Source organism: Mobula hypostoma, chromosome 1 (assembly GCF_963921235.1).
Source record: "Mobula hypostoma chromosome 1, sMobHyp1.1, whole genome shotgun sequence".
NCBI lineage: Eukaryota > Metazoa > Chordata > Chondrichthyes > Myliobatiformes > Myliobatidae > Mobula > Mobula hypostoma.
Window position 1 is genome coordinate 34,015,414 of NC_086097.1, and position 21,706 is coordinate 34,037,119.

Genomic DNA, 21,706 nt, shown 5'->3' on the forward strand with positions numbered 1-21,706 from the left:
GAGATGAGGAAAAACTTCTTCACACAGAGAGTGGAGAATCTGCGGAATTCTCTGCCACAGGAAACAGTTGAGGCCAGTTCATTGGCTATATTTAAGAGGGAGTTAGATATGGCCCTTGTGGCTACGGGGATCAGGGGGTATGGAGGGAAGGTTGGTGCAGGGTTCTGAGTTGGATGATCAGCCATGATCATAATAAATGGCGGTGCAGGCTCGAAGGGCCGAATGGCCTACTCCTGCCCCTATTTTCTATGTTTCTAAGTTTCTATGTTTTTCATCAATGAAATTACAGCCGGTTTGGCAAATACTGCGTATCATTTTGTTTGCATTTTTTGTTTTGGTTAGACAAATGTATAGAGCAAAATCCCAAAACAGTGACTTAAAGGATGAAAGGAGAAATGTTGAAGAGGACAGTGTTACAGACTCTGTATGCCTCTGAGCTTTCAAAATAGGTGGGAATATCAAATCATAAAGTCTGTGTGCCTTGAAATAATTAAAACTTAGATAGCAAGGTATTGTTTACTTAAAATTCCAATTTAATTTCCACGAAAGATTGTTTTGTAAGGAGGAAATCTTTGCCATAAGACATTGTTGAAGACAATCAGTACAGGAGTGAGATGCTGTATACCCTCTAGCTGCCTTTTGTTGCAGCGACAACCGGTCACTCAACATCAGTAATTTCAAAGAAATGATGGTGGACTTCAAAAAGGGTAAGCTGGGGGAACACACACCAGTCCTCAAAGAGGGATCAGAAGTGAAAAGACAGACCCATTTCAAATTCCGGGGAGTCAATATCTCTGAGAATCTAACCTGGACCCAACATACTGGTGCAGCTACAAAGAAGGCAACACAGTGGCTGTGTTTCATGAGGAGTTTGAGGAGATTTGGTATGTCACCAAAAACACATGCACATTTCTACTATGGAGAGCATTCTAACTGGCTGCATCACCATTTAGTATGGGGGGGGGTGCGGTACAACTGCACAGGATCAAAATAAGCTGCAGAGAGTTGTAAACTGAGTCAACTCCATTATGGGCACTAGCCTCCGTAGTATCTAGAACACCTTCAAGAAACATTGCCTCAATTAAGGATCCCATTACCCATGGCATGACTCGTTCTCATTACTACCACCAGGAAGGAGGTACAGAAGACTGAAGGCACACGCTCAACAATTCAGGAACAGCCTCTTCCCCTCTGCCATCCAACCTCTGAATGGACATTCAACCCATGAACACTACCTCACTACTTTCTTATTTCTATTTTTGCATTACTTACTTAATTTGAATCTTTAGTATATATAGATATACTTACTGTAATTAACAGTTCTTTTCTATTATTATGTGTTGCATCGTACTGCTGCCGCAAAGACAACAAGTTTCACAACAGATGCCGGAGATGTTACAAATGATTCTGACTCTGACATATTTTTAATGTTAAACAACTTGCAACACAGGATGTATGAAAGGTATAATATTTGTTTTAAGTTACAGAGAGAACAAAATATTTTAGGCTTGGTTGAGAAGGTTTTCGGTTGCAGTATAAAATTGTGGTCTTTTTATATTTTTATATTTACTATTATCAGAATAGAAGGAGAAGTGAGTGAGTATGTGAATATCATGAGAGCAGTCAGGTGAAGCTGTGTCTTTTCGCCAGACTTATTCAACCTGTATAGTGAAAATATCTTGATAAGTATCAAAGACATCAAAGGATTCACAATTGGAGGCCATAATATAAATAACATCAAATATGCTGAGACATCGTATTAATAGCTGACTCAGAAACAAAACTTCAAGAACTACTCACTATAGTGGCAGCAGAAAGTAATCACAAATCACTCTCAATCAACACCAAGAAGACAGAAAGCATGGTCACCTCCAGAAAGACAAACATCCCACAATGTGTGATCAAGATCGGAAATACAAACATCAAACAGGTCAACAAATTCAAATATCTTGGTAGCCTAAAAACAAGTAATGGCAGGTGCAAAACAGATATCAAATACAGAATAGCAATGGCGAAAGATTTCCAGAGAATGAAGACCATATTAACAGACAGAATGATGAGCACGTACACTAAAAACACAACACTGCAGTAGCATTTGTCCTATCCTGATTTATGGAAGTGAATGCTGGACCATTTCTCCAGCAATGGAAAAGAGACTAGAAGCAGCTGAATTATGGTTCTACAGGAGAATGTTAAAAATATCATGGACCACACACACATCAAATGAAGACGTTCTCAGAAGAGCCCAAGCAGTTCGATCACTCATACCAACAATAAGAGAAAGTCAACTCAGATTCCTAGGACACATCATGTAGAAAGATAAACTAGAAAAACTCATACTCTCTGGAAAGATTGAGGGGAGTAAACCTCGGCTTATGTACATCAAAATCATAGCCAGGTGGCAACACATCGAGGAAATGGAAGTCATCCAAAAAACGAAGGATAGATCTGCATGGAAAACCATGGTCACCAAAGTCCGCATTGGATATGGTACCCAGACAGACAGACAATTATTGAAGGACACAGCAAAATGTTACTCTTTACTTTTCTTTGATGATTTGATGATATGGAACCAGAGGAAATAGCAGAGGTACTTAATGAATACTTTACTTCAGTATTCACTATGGAAAACGATCTTGGTGATTGTAGTGATGACTTGCAGCAGACTGAAAAGCTTGAGCACATAGAAATTAAGAAAGAGGATGTGCTGCAGCTTTTGGAAGCATCAAGTTGGATAAGTTGCCGGGACTGGATAAGATGTACCCCAGGCTACTGTGGGAGGTGAGGGAGGAGATTGCTGAGTCTCTGGTGATGATCTTTGCATCATCAATGGGGACAGCAGATGTTCCGGAGGATTGGAGGGTTGCGGATGTTGTTCCTTTATTCAAGAAATGGAGTAGAAATAGCCCAGGAAATTATAGACCAGAGAGTCTTACTTCAGTGGTTAGTAAGTTGATGGAGAAGATCCTGAGAGGCAGGATTTATGATCATTTGGAGAGGTATAATATGATTGGGAACAGTCAGCATGGCTTTGTCAAGGGCAGGTCGTGCCTTACGAGCCTGATTGAATTTTTTGAGGATGTGACTAAACACAGTGATGAAGGAAGAGCAGTAGATAAAGTGTATATGGATTTCAGCAAAGCATTTGATAAGGTACCCCATACAAGGCTTATTGAGAAAGTAAGGAGGTATGGGATCCAATGGGATATTGCTTTGTGGATCCAGAACTGGCTTGCCCACAGAAGGCAAAGAGTGGTTATAGATGGGTATATACTGCATGGAGGTCAGTGACTGGTGGCGTGCCTCAGGGATCTGTTCTCGGACCCTTACTCTTTGTGATTTTTAGAAATGACCTGGATGAGGAAGTGGAGGGATGGGTTAGTAAGTTTGCTGATAACACAAAAGTTGGAGGTGTTGTGGATAGGGTGGAGGGCTGTCAGAGGTTACAGCGGGACATTGATAGGATGCAAAACTGGGCGAGAAGTGGCAGATGGAGTTCAACCCGGATAAGTGTGAAGTGGTTCATTTTGGTAGGTCAAATATGATGGCAGAATATAGTACTAATGGTTAGACTCTTGGCAGTGTGGAGGATCAGAGGGATCTTGGGGTCCAAGTCCATTGGACGCTCAAAGCAGTTGCGCAGGTTGACTCTGTGGTTAAGAAGGTATACGGTGTATCGGCCTTCATCAATCGTGGAATTGAATTAAGGAGCCGAGAGGTAATTTTGCAGCTATATAGGATCCTGGTCAGACCCCACTTGGAGTACTGTGATCAGTTCTGGTCGCCTCTCTACAGGAAGGATGTGGAAACCATAGAAAGGGTGCAGAGGAGATTTACAAGGATGTTACCTGGATTAGGGAGCATGCCTTATGAAAACAAGTTGAGGGAACTCAGCCTTTTCTCCTTGGAGTGACGGAGGATGAGAGGTGACCTGATAGAGGTGTATAAGGTGATGAGAGGCATTGATCATGTGGGATAGTCAGAGACTTTTCCCCAGGGATGAAATGGTTGCCACAAGAGGACACAGGTTTACGGTGCTGGGGAGTAGGCACAGAGGAGATGTCAGGGGTAAGTTTTTCACACAGATAGTGGTGAGTGCATGGAATGGGCTGCCAGCAACGGTGGTGAAGGCAGATATGATAGGGTATCTTAAGAGACTTTTGGATAGGTACATGGTGCTTAGAAAAATAGAGGGTTATGGGTAAGCCTAGTAATTTCTGAGGTAGGGACATGTTTGGCACAACTTTGTGGGCTGAAGGGCCTGTATTGTGCTGTAGGTTTTCTATGTTTCTATGATTTTCAGCTATTCTATGTCATAAATGCAAAATGCAGAGCATGAAAAAAAAAGGAAGGAAACCTGGCCAACATCTGCCCACAGACCAATACATTTGGCATTACACAAATGATAACTCATTTTTAGTTGGGCAATTTCCTCATTGCTGGAGTATTTCTCTGCTACGGTCAAAAACCAGTTAATGTAGTTTAAGGGCCAGACCTCTTAACCAGCATTACTTTGCTGCTATTTATGTAGGAACATCAGCCCTGGCAAGAAATTACTTCCATTATGTCCCCAATTAATACGCCTATAAAAGTCAAAGTTGTTTTGTTTATCAGCTCCCATTAGGATTGTGGGTCGAATGTGAATAAATTCTAGTATCATAAAGAAATAAGCCCCTTGTAGATTCAGCATGCAGCAAAAGATTGACATGAACACTAGCATGATGCATGAGAATATAAACATATCATAAAAATATACATATATGCATACAAATAATAAACTGAATTATGTTACTTGTATCCTTGTTCTGTTATTTAATGAGGTCATAGCTGATCTGTTTTAACCTACATTCCTGTCTTTCTGCTACAGTATAACGAAAAGGAGCAGTACTGGGCCATTCAGCCCATCTAGTCTGCTCTGTCATTCAATTAAGGCTGATTTATATTTCCCACTCAACCTCATTCTCCTGCCTTTGTCCCATAACCTGTGACAGTTGTACAGCTCAAAAACCTATCAACTTTGCTTGAAATATACCCAATGAATTGTCCTCCAGAACCTTTTGTGACGACAAATTCCACAGATTCACCAGCCTCTGGCTAAAGTCCTCACTTTTCCAAAGGGATATCTTTTTATTATGAGGCTGGCCCTCTGGGCCTAGACTTTCTTATGACTGGAAACATCTTCTCCACACCCACTCTATCTAGGCCTTTCAATTTTCGGTAGATTTCAATGTGATACTCCCCTCATCCTTCTAAACTCCAGCAATTACAGACCCTGAACTATCAAATGCTCCCAATACATTAAAACTTTCATTCTTGGGATTATTCTCATAAACCTCCTCTGGACTCTCTGCAGCCCCAGCATGTCCTTCCTTAGATATGAGGCCGAATACTCCAAATGTAGGCTGACCAATGTCTTACAGAGCCTCACATTAATGCTTGCTTTTGTATTCCAGTATTTTTGAAACGAATACCAAGATTGTATTTGCCTTCTTTACTAATGACTCAATCTTCAAGTTAACCTAAGCAAATCCTGCACTAGGACCCCCCAGCCCCTTGGGAACTCTGATTATAAAATTCTCTCCCCACTTATAAAATAGTCTACACCTGTATTCCTTCTACCAAAGTGCGTAATTTCACACTTCCCTGTTCTGTATTCCACATGCCACCTTCTGCCACTCTTCCAACATGCCTATGTCTTTCTACAGACTCCCTGCCTCCACAACACTATCTGCCCCTCCACCAATCTTGATACCGTCTGCAAACGTGACCATCATGCTATCAGTCCCTTTATCCAAATCACTAATGCATGAAGTGAAATATTGTTGTCTGAACACTGTAGGACTCCACTCGTCATGGGTAGCCATCCTGAAAAGGTTCCTTTATGTCCACTCTCTGACTGCTGCCAGTCAGTCAATATTGTCTGTGTTCTTTTATAAACCCACTGAATCTCACGGCTACCTGCACTATACCTCTTCCCATCTGGCCACTTGTAAAAATGCCATCCCCTTCACTCAGTTCCTCCATCTGCACCGCATCTACCTTCAGGATGAGGCTTTTCATTCCAGAACTGATGAGGCATCCTCTGTTTTCCTTCCTCCACTATCAACATTGCCCTCACCCATATCTCTTCTATTTTGCGCATGTCTGCCCTCACCCCACCCTCCTGCGACCCTACCAGGGACAGGGTACCTGTTGTTCTCACCTTCCACCCCACTAGCCTCCGCATCCAGCAAATAATTCTCCGTAACTTCTGCCATCTCGAACAGGATCCCACCACCAAGCACATCATTCCTTTCCCCCACTTCCTGCTTTCCGCCCACAGGTACTGCTCCCTGTGTGACCGCCTTCGCCATTCGTCCCTCCCTATGGATCTCCCTCCTGGCACTTCCCCTTGCATGTGGTACAAGTGCCAGACCTACCCCTACCCCTACACCTCCTCCCTCACTACCACTCAGGGCCCCAAACCAGATGAAGGCGACACTTCAGCTGTGAGTCCGTTGGGGTCATCTGTTGTATCTGGTGCTCCCGGTGTGGCCTCCTGTATATTGGTGAGACCTGACATAGAACAGGAGACCACTTCAGCAAGCACCCATGCTCTGTCTGCCAGAAAAAGTGGCATCTCCCGATGTCCACACATTTCAATTCTACTTCCCATTCCCATTCCATCATGTCAGTCCATGGCCTCCTTTACTGCTGTGATGAAGCCATATTCAGGTTGGAGGAGCAATACCTGATATTCCATCTGGGTAGCTTCCAACCTGATGATATGATCATTGATTTCTCGAACTTCCAGTAATTGCACCCCCAACTCTTTCACCATACCCCCATTTCTGTTTCTCTCTCTCACCTTATCTCCCTACGTGCCCATCATCTTCTCTGGTGCTCCTCCCCCTTCCCCATCTTCTACTCTCTCTTATCAGATACCTCCTTCTCCAGCCCTTTATCTCTTTCACCAATCATTTCCCAGTTCTTTACTTTACCCCCCTCCCAGTTTCACCTATTAGCTACCACCTTGTACTCCTTCCTCTCCTCCCCCCACCTTCGCACTCTGACCTCATCTTTTTATCCAGTCCTGATGAAGGGTCTTGACTGTTTACTATTTTCCATAGATGCTGCCAGGCCTGCTGAGTTCCTCCAGCAGTTTGTGTGTGCTGCTGGGATTTTCAGCATCTGCAGATTTTATTGTGTTTCTGTCTATGCAATTACTTTGCTTCAAATACCACAGGGTTTTAACTTGTTTAAGAGCCTGGTGTACAGCATCTTATCAAATGCCTTCTGACAATCCAAGTAAATAACATCCACTGACTCTTCTTTCTCTAACTCAGTTGTTATTTCCTCAAAGTATTCTAACAGCCTTCTAGCCAAGATCTCCCTTAACAAACCCATATTGTTTTTGCCCTATTTTAACACGGCTTCCAAATGGTCTATATTTTCTTGTATTTTGCCTCCCTGCCTTTTTCAGTGTCCAGTCATCCCTGTCTCCAGTCATTTCTAAAAAGATCACTACTAACACCTTCACAATTTCTTCAACTATTCTCGTTCAGACGTCTGGGATATAATCCAAATTGTGGCTTATCTACCTTCAAGGCTTTTAGCTTCCTCAGCACCTTCTCCTTAGTAATGACCACTAAATTCACCTCTGCCCCATGATTCTTGAATTTCTGGCATTGTTACTAGTGGCTTCCACAATGAAAACTGATGCTAAGTACTTACTTAGTTCCTCCGCCATCTCTCTGTTCCTCAATAGAGCTTCTCCAGTGTCATTTTCCAGTGGTCCAATAATCACTCTAGCCTCTCTCTTGCTTTTTATGTATCTAACTATTCTTATGTTCCTTTAGTATTATTTGTTTCTAATATTTACTTGAAAATGATTGAAAAACAATCACACTATTTAATGTCTTCTTGTTATGCACTTTCTCCAGATAATTAATGTGAAGAAAATATGGAAGAATCGGTACCATTCTTGTTCCTGAGTCACAGGGCTGAGGGCTCAAGACTCACTTTGGAGACTTGAGCCAGTGTTCACTGATTTTTATAGATCCCCCCCACAAGAACTTAATCATGACTAGTTTTTCATCAATGAAATTACGGCCGGTTTGGCAAATACTGCGTATCATTTTGTTTGCACATCCTGCTTTGGTTAGACAAATGTACAGAGCAAGATTCCAAAACAGTGACTTAAAGGATGAAAGGAAAAAGGTTGAAGAGGACAGTGGTACAGACTCTGTATGCCTCTGAGCTTTCAAAATAGGTGAGAATATCAAATCATTAAGCCTACGTACCTTGAAATAATTAAAACTTAGGTTTCAAGCTAACGTTTACTTAAAATTTCAAATTAATTTCCACAAAAGATTGTTTTGTAATGAAGAACTCTCTGCCATAAAACATTGTTGAAGATTATCTTTAACATATTTTGAATGTTAAATTACTTGCATATAAAGCCAACACAGCATATATGAAAGGTAATAATATTTGCTTTAAGTTATAGAGAGAACTAAACATTGTAGGGTTGGTTAAGAAGGTTTTATGCTGCAGCATAAAATTGCAGCCTTTTTATATTTTTATATTTACTATTATTGAATGTTACTCTTCATTTTTCTTTGATGATTTTCAGCTATTCTATGTCATAAATGCAAAGTGCAGAGCACAAACAAAAAGGAAAGGAAACCTGGCAACATCTGCCCACAAACCAATACATTTGGCATTACACAAATGATAACTCATTTTTAGTTGGGCAATTTCCTCATGGCTGGAGTATTTCTCTGCTACGGTCAAAAACCAGTTAATGTAGTTTAAGGGCCAGACCTCTTAACCAGCATTACTTTGCTGCTATTTATGTAGGAAAATCAGCCCTGGCAAGAAACTACTTCCATCATGTTTCCATTTAAGTAATACACCTATAAACATCAGTTATTTTGTTTATCAGCTCCCATTAAGATCTTGGGTTGAATGTGAATAAATTCTAGCATCACAAAGAAATAAGCCTCTTGCAGATTAAGCATGCAGTAAAATATTGACATGAACACTCGAATGATGCATGAGAATATGAACATATCATAAAAATATACATATATGCATACAAATAATAAACTGGATTATATTACTTGTCTCCTTCAACTTGTTCTGCTATTTAATGAGATCATAGCGGATCTTTTTTAACCTCAACTTCCACATTCCTGTCTCTTTACTATAACCAAGAGGGACAGTATTGGCCAATCAGCCCATCAAGTCTTCTTTGTCTATCCTGCTTTTTATTTCTTCAAAGAATTCCAACAGATTTGTCAGGCAAGATTTTCCCTTGAGGAAACTATGCTGACTACAGTCCATTTTCTCATGTGCCTCCAAGTACCCTGAGATCACAACCTCAATAATCGACTCCAACATCTTCCCTACCACTGAGGTCAGATTAACTGGCCTATACTTTCCTTTCTTCTGCCTCTTTCCCTTCCTGAACATTGGAGTGATAATTTGCAGTTTTCCAGACTTCCAGAACCATTCCAGAATGTGGTGATTCTGGAAAGATCATTACTAATACCTCCACAATCTCTTCAGCCGCCTCTTTCAGAATCCTGGGTTAACACCATCTGGTCGAGGTGACTTATCTACCATCAGACTTTCAGTTTCCAAAGAGCCTTTTCTGTAGTAATGGTAACTTCACACACTTCATGACTCCTGACACCTAGAACTTGCCCCATACTGTTAGTGTATTCCACAGTGAAGACTGACGCAAAATCCTTCTTCAATTCGTCCACCTCTTCCTTGTCCTAGATTACTACCTCTCCAGCATAGTTTTCCAGTGGTCCAATATCCACTCTCACCTCTCTTTTGCACTTTATGTATCTGAAGAAACTTTGGAATCCTCTTTAATATAATTGGGTAGCTTACTTTCATATTCTATCTTTACCTTCTTAATAGTTTTTTCATTGCTTGTCTTCTGTTGGTTTTTAAAAGTTTCCCAATTCACTGAAGTTTCCTAATTCCCACAAATTTTTGCCATATTATATGCCCTCTTTTTGGCTTTTATGTTGGCTTTGACTTCTCTTGTTAGTCGGGGTTGTGTAATCTTTCCTTTAGAATACTTTTCCCTCTTTGGGATGTATATATCCTACGCCTCTGAATTGCTTCCAGAAATTATAGCCATTTCTGCTCTTCCATCATCCCTGCCAGTGTTCTTTTCCAATCAATTCTGGCCAACTCCCCTCTCATGCCTTTGTAATTCCCTTTACTCCACTGTAATACTGATACATCTGACTTTAGCTTCGCCTTTTCAAATTTCAGGGTGACTTTGATCATATTATGATCACTTTCCCTCAAGAGGTTTGTTTACCTTAAGATCTCTAATCAATTCTGGCTCATTGCACAGCTCCTAATCCAGAATAGCTGATCTTCTAGTGGGCTCAACTATGAGCTGCTCTAAAAAGCCATCTCATAGGCATTCTAGAAATTGTCCCTCTTCAAATCCAGCACCAACCTGATTCTCCCAATTTACCTTTCATTGTTGGGATCATTCTCATCAGCCTCATCTGCACTCTCTCCAGCCCCCGGCACATCTTTCCTTAGATATGAGGCCCAATACTGTTCACAATACTCCAAATGTAGTCTGACCAACATCTTATAAAGCCTCTCATTATTCCTTGCTCTCATATTCTAGTCCTCTTGAACTGAATACCAAGATTGCATTTGCCTTCTTTACTAATGACTCAGCCTTCAAATTGACCCAAGGAAATCATGCACTATGGCTCCCAAAACCCTTGGGACCTCTGATTTTTGAATTCTCTCCCCATTTATATAATAGTCTACACACTTATTCCTTCTACCAAAGTACATGATTATACACTTCCCGACACAGTATTCAATCTGCAATTTCTTCGCTCATTCTTCAGATTATTCAAGTCATCCCTCCTTTTGTAGCAGTACTTGCTCCTCCACCTATCTTTGTATCATTTGCAAACTCTGGAGTCTCGCAATTCTTAAAATAATGCCTCATTTATCTCTTCAGCTACATCCCTCAAAACTGACTGTAAGTTGGAGTCTATTTGTTCTCGGTGACTTGTCCACATTCAGACGTTCCAGCTTCCAGGCACCTTCTTCTTCTGATCCCTGACTCGAACTTCTGGCATGCTGCTGGTGTCTTCAACGGTGAAGACTGATGCAAAACACTTATTCAGTTTATCTACCATCTCTTTGTTCCTTATTACTGCTTATTTCCAGTGGTTCAATGTCAACTCCTGCCTCTCTCTAGCTCTTTATACTGTATATCTGAAGAAACTTTTGGTATCAACTTTTGTTATTAGTTAGTTTTCCTTTATATTTCACCTCCTCTCCTCTTAGTGCCTTTCTATTTGCCTTTTGTTGGATTTCAAAAGCTTCCTAATCCTCTGGCTTTGTGCTAATTTTTACAATGTTATACACCCTCTCTTTTGCTTTTATGCTGTATTTAACTCCCCTATCAGCCACTATTGTTTCACCCTGTCCTTGGAATGCTTCCTTCTTCTTTCGGATGAAATGATTTTGCATCTCCTGAATTAATCTCAGAAACTCTTGCTATTGCTGCTCTGACATTATTGCTGCTAAGGTCTCTTTTTAATCTGCTTGGCCAGCTCCTTTCTCATCACTCAGTAACTACTTTTACTCAACTGTCATACTGATACACCTGATTTTGGCTACTCCCTCAAAAACTGCAGGGTGAATTCCGTCATATGATGATCACTGCATCCTCAGTGTTCCTCTGCCTTAAGCTCACTAATCAAATCTGGTTCATAGTGGAGGAGAAGATGGCGGCTCTCTGGTGAATGATATCTGTGATCTGTCAAGTAGAGGACCGTGCACAAATCTGATTTGATGGAGACGGACCTGAGAGTACGGAGGAACATCTGGAAAACTTCTGAAATGCCTGCTTCACTGCCGCTGCTACTGTGTGGTAACCGGAATCTCCGGAGCAGAAGGCCCCGAGCCCTCGGCTTTGCTTGTTTCAGCGGCCGGGGCTAAGTCGAAGGCGCTCGGCAGAGGATGGCGCTCGGGAGGCTGTATCGGAGGGGCTGGTCGGAGGCTCGAAGTTTCGGATGGATGGACTCAGTGTTGGCTGTGGTCGGCTGCTTCCAAGGCATCGGCAAGTTGACGGTGCCTGGAGGTTTATGGCAGGGAGTTTCTCCCTTTTGCCGCCTGCTATCGGGGACTCGGGAGTCTATTGACTCGGGGACTTTGAGACTTCATTTACCGTGCCCATGGTTTGTTCTTCATCAAATTATGGTATTGCTTTGCACTGCTGTAACTATATGTTATAATTATGTGGTTCTGTCAGTGTTAATCTTTGGTTTGTCCTGTTTTCTGTGATATCACTCCGGAGAAACATTGTATCATTTCTTAATGCATGTATGCATTTCTAAATGACAATAAAAGAGGACCGAGTGTTCTCATAATCTAATCTAACTCCAAATGAAGAATTGCCTTTTTCCTCATGGACTTGACCCCAAGTTGCTCTAAAAAGCCAACTCACAAGCATTTTACAAATTCCTTTTCTTGGGATCCAGTGCCAACCTGATTTTTGCAGTCTACCTGCATATTGAAGTCCTCTATGACAGCATAACTTTGCTTTTCCTACACAAAATGCTAGATGAGCTCAGAAGGTTAGGCAGCATCTATGGAATTGAATAAACAGTTGACGTATTAGACTGAGAACCTTTATCAAAACTCGACCTAAAACATCGATTGTTTACTGATTTCCTTGGATGCTACCTGACCGCTGAGTTCCTCCAATGTTTTGTGTGTGTTGCCCTGCATTTCCCGCATCTGCAGTATTTTTGTGTTTATGTTATTTCTTTCCTACCTCGTTATAATTTGAACCTCACATCCTGGGTTTTGCAGGCCTGTATAAAACTCCCATCAGGGTCCTTTTACTCTTGCAGGTTCTTAACTCTACCCAGAAGGTTTCTACACCTTTTGACCCTGTGTCACTTTTTTTTATAACTTTTTACCAAGAGAACACCTCACCCTCTCTGCCCACCTGCCTGTCTCTTCAATAGGATGTGTATTCTTGGATGTAACCTTTCACACCTTGCCTTTCATGAGTCTGTCGATCCTTGATTTAAAATCATTCAAAACCTCAGCTTCTAACAGCTTTTGAGAAACAAGAGTTCCAACGATTTACAATCTTCTGAGAGAAATGTTCTGCATCATCGCCATCTTAAAGGGCAATCCTTTATTTGTAAACACTGACCCCTGGTTCTAGATTCAACTGAGTTCCCTTTCGCTCTTTTAAACTCCAGTGGATACAAGTTCTCATAGGCGGCAGGGTTGGAGAGAGTTAAAAGATTCAAGTTCATGGATGTTAACATCTGAAACGTAGATGTAACCACGAGGAATGCCTGTGCCTCTAGTTTCATGCAAGCTCAAGGAGATATGACACACTTCCATACGTTTACAAATACACTGTGTTCTGTGGAGTATTGTCTCAATTCAAGTGCCTGTGATGATGCTGCACGTGGGTTTCTCAGTCCAACTGCACTTTGGCGCACTTTTGCATACGATAATAGACTTGATTTCAGTAGCTGCTCTAGTTTTTTCTCATAAGACTATCCACCCATTCCAGACTTTCGAATGAAAACTTTGTAAAGCCATTTAGTGGTAAGGTGCATTTTCAAGCTCTGGCTCCTTATTCTGGCTTGAGATTGATAAGTATATATGGTGACGCCGCAGCCATGGGAGGATGGACAACAGGGCAGGTACCACTGACGCCGCCGGGGCAAAAGAAAGCTCAATGGGGCTCAGCAATTCACACCACAAGGTCCACCCTGAAGCTCTTCAGATACAATGGTACCAGCGCCTGGCACCTTACCTGGCACAAGTCAAACTTGCCGCATGGCGCAACGGGTGGAGGCCGTTGGAAGGAGGAATGGGGGGAGAACTGGGCAGCAGAACGTGCCACGTGGGAGAAAGCCTGGGGGTATTTGCAGTAGATCTCCACCACTGCGCTCAGCATAGCTACCCCTAGTTCCCTCCCACAGCCCAGGAAGAGCTTGCTCGTCATGTCTTTGTAAAGGTGATGACACGAGAGCGCTTTGGCAGCATGTTCAACTGATCTCACCATCATCGCTGGCAGAGGCAGGGAGGGCAGAAGCAATCTTAGCCCTCCAGGGCATTCCAGCATTGCCTCACATGCCACGAGCCCAGGCTCGTGTCACTGAGGCAGAGACAGGTCTGACCGGTGCACTGCCAGTACCACCGGTGCCACGGAACGATCTCTGCTGCTGTTGTGATGAGACCCAGGACTGCCCCCACACCAGCACCATGCCACAGCCCAGTGCAGCTGGCGGTGGCTGACCACTTTGGGGTTGCAAAGACATTGGGCAAGCTACGGGAATGCTTCTGCTGGCCTGGGTATAGGCAGGACATGGAGCTGTTTGTACACTGTTGCAGTGCTTGCATGCCCCAGAAGGGGCTGGACCCCCAGTCTAGGGCATCAATCCAGCAGTACATGGCAGGGGCCCCAATTCGAGACTACTGCCCTTTCCAGATGAAAGGACTATTCCTCAAGCTGGGAAGCCACTGGAAGGTGCTGGGAGAGGTGATCAGCCGCATCTTTGATGTGGTGTATCGGATGAAGTTACCTGAATGGCGGAAAGCAGTTGTGCGCGTTGGGATTGGCTGGCACTGTACCGGCCCTTGGCCACCACCAATTCAGCAAGGACGAAAGGAGGAAGTGACACACTGGGTGCCTTGCCTCTTGCCTCACAGTTCCTCCTCTGGGTGGGGGGGGCGCTCCAGAAACCTCCCCCACCCCCAGCGTCTCAGGTGGCAGCATCAACCACCACCAGGACTTTTGGACTTTGGTGTAGACTCTGGGGTTGCTGTGGACGGCTGACCCCTCAAGTTGGGGCAGTGTGAAGTTCCCGGGGGGGGGGGGGGTGGCAAGGTCGACAGCATTCCTATGACCAGTGCTGTCTATTGTTCTTTCATTAAAATGCCTTCATAGGGGTTACGGTGAGATGTTCAAGTTCATTTATTGTCACATTTTAGCTTGGGTTATACGCAGGTGTGGTTGTGGGTCACCCCAACTGTAACTGGGGGAGTGTAATAATCACCTCCTCCATCTGTATGTGACTGAGTGGATTCTCTCCCAGGATCATAGTTCCTGGTCTGTTTTTGTGTTTATCACAATAAAAACAGTTGTTGAGTTTAACGAGCATACTCATCTGTCAAGGACTGAATGCTCGCTACAATATTTAATGCAGCTATTGTAGGCCAACTTGTCTGTTCTATGTTCCTAGAGTATAGAAGGATAATCTAATTGAACATTTCAGAAGTTTGACAGGATTAAACAGAATAAAGACAACCAATGTGCTATACTTCATTGGGAGTTTGAAGAGATTTGACATGTCGACAAATACATTCAAAAGCTTCTATAGTTGTACTGTGGAGAGCATTCTGACAGGCTGCATCACTGTCTGGTATGGAGGGGCTACTGCACAGGACTGAAAGAAGCTGCAGAAGATTGTAAATCTAGTCAGCTCCATCTTGGGCACTAGCTTACAAAGTACCCAGGACATCTTTAGGGAGCGGTGTCTCAGAAAGGCAGCGTCCATTATTAAGGACCTCCAGCACCCAGGGCATGCCCTTTTCTCAATGTTACCATCAGGTAGGAGATACAGAAGCCTGAAGGCACACACTCAGCGACTCAGGAACAGCTTCTAACCCTCTGCCATCTGATTCCTGAATGGACGTTGAAACTTTAGACACTACCTCACTTTTAAAAAAATATATAGTATTTCTGTTTTTGCACATTTTTAAAAAATCTATTCAATATATGTAATTGATTTACTTGTTTATTTATTATTATTATTTTTTAATTTTATTTATTATTATGTTTTTTCTCTGCTAGATTATGTATTGCTGCTGCTGCTAAGTTAACACATTTCATGTCACATGCAGGTGATAATAAACCTGATTCTAATTCTGATTGCCAAACAGGAGGCACAATATTGATACAGAGGCTTCCAGGAGAAAAATCAAGGAGAATTTTCACATGAAGGGTGGGAGAAATCCCAAACTCTCTTCCACTGTCCAGGCTGGTGCAAGGTGAAGTTCAATAGGCTTTTCAGATAAGGTAGTAGATAACATTTGTGGAAAAGCAACCCAGAAGGACTAAGGCCTGAAATGTGAATCTGAATTTCACCAAATCATCTCAGATATTTAATATGTTAATTAATTAAATTCTAGATTTAGATGTAGTGAAAATTACTGCTATAAAAACACAATCTAGTTCACTACTGGTCCTCATGGAGAGGAATTTGCAGTAGGGTCTGCGTGATCTCTGTTACAACATCTGAAATGAGTCAGAAAGCCACTCGATTCAAGGGTAACTAGGAATGGAGAATAAATGCTAGCCTCGCCTGTAAATATCAATGAACTTCTTAACCTGTAAAATCTCTAGACTGCTTTTGGTATTCCAAAGTAATGGAAGTAGCATAGCAAATGATTATGTTAGACACAGTAGTAAGATTTTTGCAAAGTGAACAGAAATTTTCAGTACTATTAGCAGGCAAGCCAGCATGTGCAGAGAGAGAGAGAGAGAGAGAGAGAGGTAAATGGAGTTAATGTTTCAGCTTGGTGACATTCCATTGACTATATTAGATACTAATGTAAGGTTAAGGTCATTGACTTGAGACATTAACTCCGCTCCCCATAAATGCTGACTGACCTGCTGAGTTTTATTTCAAATTTCCAGGATCTACAGTTTTCGTCTTAGTACTAGAACAGTTGTAGCTGGAATAATGGCCTTCTTTCATGCTTAACAATTCCACAAGTGTAGATTAATAAATAGGAAAACATTTTTCAGAATATACAGGTCAGGGTCACTGGAACAGATGAATCAAAAACTATTTCCTCACACCCATTTCCCTCATTTCTGACCTGGCACACTTCATCAACCTGAACTTTATCTTCATTTCTCTTTCCACAGATGCTTGTGATCTGCTGAGCACTTCCTGCAATTTCTGTTTTATTTCAGGCATTTAGGAATCCGTAGTTTTTTTTCCTGCATGTAGCAGAGCAGAGAAATGCTAACTGGTGACATACACACCTCTCTGTCTCCGTCTCCCCAGTGACTTGGGGAAAATTAACAATGGAGTTGGCATGTGAATCTTCAAGAACTTGTATTCTGAACAAAAATAACAAGTTAGTAAAGTTTTCTATTTTCACTCATTACTTTTCAACAGGACTATTTTTGATAGGACTGACCTGTCCTGCAAATAGACCGCAGACACCAATGATACACAGAATGTTAAATACTGCTGAACCAACAATAGTTCCAACTCCAACATCTCCATGGGTGATAAAGACACCTGCAGGAATATAAAGAAAGCGTTACTCAGCAGTTGCTTTACCAGACTTTATTATATAAAACGTAAGAAATAATAATAGCACTTCTTTTGGAGATCTATGTGAACAGATTGATCTGCAAGCTATTTGTAAATGAAACTACAGATAATGTTAATTCACCTGAGCACAAAATAAAATGAAAGATAACTCAGCCTATTGATAAAAAATAGCAATAGTGCGATCACTGGAGTTGAATATGATGTACTCCTAAGGGGTTGTGTATTAGTGAACCTTCAGGTGGCTGTAGAAGTCGATCTGGTATCACCGCCTGAATTAATCCGGGATGTTAGGATGGATTCCCTTAATGGAGAACACCTTTGTGTGACTTTGTTTAACATGGGTAGGCTGATATATGGGCAGTCACGACACAGTCCTTGACAGATCGGGGTCAGGGTTCAGTGCATCCCAAATATAATCCATAGAATGAACTTAAAACTAAGGGTCCAAGGAGGGTCCCATTCTAAATAGACTGTTTCCCAGTTTCATAAAATTCTCTTTGAGGAACACAGACTAATTCTTTCAAAATCACTTGAAGTTGTGAAGAATTGGTCTGTGTTTCTCAAAGAGAATTTTAGGAGGTCTAATACACATTGTTTGAAAATTTACATGAAAGTTTAAATTACCAGTAGCTCAAATGGATTTCCCGGACAATGATATTCTCAGATATGTATTGTAGTAAACTGTGCAGGGGTTTCCGACCTGGGGTCGAAGGACCCCTTGCTTAATGGCATTGGTCCACGGCATAAAAAAGGTTGGGAACCCCTGTGTTAGAGTAAAATAAATGAACAAATAGATTATTTTTCTGTTAAAACTGAAAGTGCTGTAAATACTCAGCGGGTCAGACAGCTTTTGGCAGAGAGAAAAATGGGGTTAATTTTCAGGTGAATGATGTTTCATTTAAATTGAAATGTCAATTCTTACCTCTCTTCACAGGTGCTGCTGCCCACCTGCTGAGCATTCTCAGCATTTCTATTTTATTTTGTTTTGTTTTAGATTTACAGCAACTGCGGCATTTTGCATTTGTAGCAGAGAATTTACTAACTGGGTAGGGACATTACCGATGACTGAAGCAAACAGCTCAGGTGCTGAACTCCCAGCCGCCATAAAGGTGGCACCAGCTACATCTTCGTTCAAATGTAATCTCTACATCAAAAAAAACAGATGTCATCACAGGATATTACAAATATTCAATCGCACAAGAAATTACGCTTCCTCAGCCCTCAGAGTTTAGAACACAGTACGTTTTTCAAAAAGTTCCCACTCATCTGTTAACTTTATGAGATAAGTAAGTAAGGTCTCTGTCTGAGGCCCCAACTGGCAGTCAACCAGCTAAGTTTGACTGTTCACATGAATGACATAACTGAGTATAAGATTAAACATACTGTTTATCAATCATTGCTTTTATTGTCTATTCTATAATATTTTTACTGAGTTATCAATAAATATTCAGATTATTGTTATATAGCTTTGTGGGAATTATCTTTTTATGATAAGTGTGATCTTAACTAAACAAATTAGTTTCTAAAGTCCTAGACAATCAACCTAACTTACACTCAAGTTGCCACTTTATGAGGTAGCCTCTGCACCTAAAAAACTGACCATTGAGTTCATGTTTGTGGTCTTCTGCTACTGTAGCCCAAGGTTCAATGTGTTGTGCATTCAGAGATGCTCTTTTGCACACCACTGTTGAAACGTGTGGTTACTTGAGTTACCGTCACCTTCCTCTCAGCCTGAACTAGTCTGGCCATTCTCCTCTGACCTCTCTAATCACAGTACTGCCACTTACTGGACGTTTTCTGTTTTTCTGTAAACTCTAGAGACTTGTTGTGCATGGATAAAATCCCAGATTAATAGTTTCTGAGGTACTCAAACTACCCCCTCCGGTATTATCAAACATTCCAAGGTCAAAGTAATTTAGATCACACTTCTTCCCTGTTCTGATATTTGGTCTGAACAACTGAACTTCTTGAAGATACTGCGTGCTTTTATGCATTGAGGTGCTGCCACATGATTGGCTGATTAGATATTTGCATTAATGATAAGGTTTACAGGTGTACCTAATAAATTGGCCACTGAGTGTAGACTTTACAAGACCAGCCTGGCTTTCCCATCCCAGTTTATCTGCAGCTCTAGGTCCAGCTGTAGCACTGTGATGAAACTGAAGGTCTCACTTGGATACATGGTTAGAACAAATAAGATTGCTTCGTCAGTAAATTGGTCAACAGGACAGCACAACCTTTCGTTCATTGAGCAAAAGGGCACTTTAAGATCAAAGTCTCAGATCTGGCAAAAAAAAAATCTCTTGGTCTATTGTGCTTGAGTGATTCCTATGTACTTTCAAGACCTGAACTCTCTACAGTGGATATCTTAAAGTATCAGAAAAATCCCAATGCTGACTCCAAAAAATTCACCAGGTTCTCTGGAAGGATAAATGGACCAATGTCATCATCCTCTCTGTGGTCAACAGCCCGGGCACTGAGGTCTCAGTCAGCTAACTCTAACTGTCCACATCAACTGCATAACTGGCACAAGACATCCTGGAAAATATCAGCTGGTGAACGGAGAACAGGATGAGCTCATGTCCCTTGAAATGCAATATACCCACTGATTCCTGGGAATCTTTGCTCCATAGTCACCTAAAATATAGAAAGAATATTCAAGATGGTATCGAGAACCTCCAGGTTATTCACTGGGGTCCTGTATAAGTGCTGGAAGAAGCATGCTACTTCTAAAACTACTCATTGACGTGTCTCATCAGTCACCTTCTGCCCCATCTGCACAAAAGTCTGCATGGTTCTGCTTCAACCTTCAGAATCTACAAGATTGAAGTGACCACGTGATCCTTGTCTCCAAAAATGACATTTGCAAAATATACTAAAGACATGACATCAAACTGTATCTCTTCAAAACAACCCCCATGTAATCTTTTTTGATAGTATATTCAAATACAATATCTGAATTAGGACACGGTTTCATATTCTTTTTTCCACTTTTAAGTGTCAATATCAAGGCCAGAATTTAATCAATAGTTAATATATAATATGCATTTCAGACACAATGCAATACTCTCAATGCCTTACAGTAAGTAAATACATGTCAACATACCTCACATATTTTTTCTAGAGCTGGAACAAAGAAGTCATCACAAACTATAGCCAGTGCGTAAAACATATATACGGCCTGTAAAGAGAAAACAATCAACATCAGTCATATTTCCCAAAAACACTTCTCCTTTTGCTCTTCATCTCAAAAATAATTTTTGCCTTGATTTCTGTATGCATTCTGAAGACGTACATAGCAAGGAATGTCTTTTATCCATCAATTGGTACAATGTCACTGGGAGATATTGGGTGTCGGCTTCTCCAATAGGGAGTCTTGTGGATAGTGGAACAGGTTACAATGATCAGATCTTGGTCAGTTAAGAGAGACAGGCTGAGGAATGGCAAACAGATTTCAGCCAAGGCAATGCATTTCGTACGTACACACCAGGGTAGGAACTGAATAGGAGGACATCAATGAATGTTGAGGAACAGTGGGATCCAGAATTACAAGCACACAGTTTGCTGAAAGCAACTGCATAATTAGACAAGGTGGCGAAGGAGGCTTTTAGTTTGCCGGCCTTCATCAGTCAGGGCATCGATTTTGGGAGTAGAGACATTATGTTGCCGTTATGCAATTCATTGGTGAGACCGCACTTGCAGTGTTGAATACAGTTTTGGTCACCCACCCTCTTACAGGAAAGACATTGTTAAGCTGGAGAGTGTGCAGAAGAGGGAGAGGTTGGTCACACTGGATCTGAATTCATTGGAGAGCAAAACAATGAAGTTTATAAAATCATGAGGGTATGGACAAGGTGGATGATCATAGTCTTCACCCCAGGGTGGTAGGAGTCCAAAACTACAGGGCGCAGATAGAAGATAAGAGAAGAGAAATTTGAAAGGGACCTGAGAGTTAACTTCTTTACACTGAAGGTAGTGAGCGAACTGTTACAGGAAGTGGTTGAGCCAGGCACAACTGCAACATTTAACAGGCACTTGGTTAGGGACACGGTGGGAATGGAGTTGAAGGGCTATGGACCAGTTGCAGGGGACTGGGACTAACAAGGGGGCAAGGACCTGTTGCACTGAAGGGCAGTTTCCGTGCTCTATGACTATGTGCCTCTGATACAGGATTGTGAAATATGCTCCTGAGAAACAATCCACTTCGAAAACAATTTTAACAAACCCTATCCATGTAAACAAAAAGCCGAGATGAGGAAAATTAACATACAAGTACATACTATATTCTCTGAGGTGTAAAGCAAATATTATTCAGCTTTTCTTCAAATGTC

The 21,706-nt window shown here is 41.7% G+C and overlaps 1 protein-coding gene across 1 annotated transcript in view; it reads right to left on the reverse strand.

Annotated features, from left to right (window-relative positions):
• LOC134353043 (sodium/potassium/calcium exchanger 4-like) overlaps nt 1–21,706 on the reverse strand; it is a 349,369-nt gene that overhangs the window by 100,150 nt on the left and 227,513 nt on the right. Inside the window, exons 4-6 of the mRNA XM_063060914.1 lie at nt 20,482–20,556; nt 18,435–18,519; nt 17,236–17,339 (exon numbers count right to left, since the gene is read on the reverse strand). Of these exons, the coding sequence (XP_062916984.1) occupies nt 17,236–17,339; nt 18,435–18,519; nt 20,482–20,556 (264 nt within the window). The remainder of the gene's footprint in view (nt 1–17,235; nt 17,340–18,434; nt 18,520–20,481; nt 20,557–21,706) is intronic.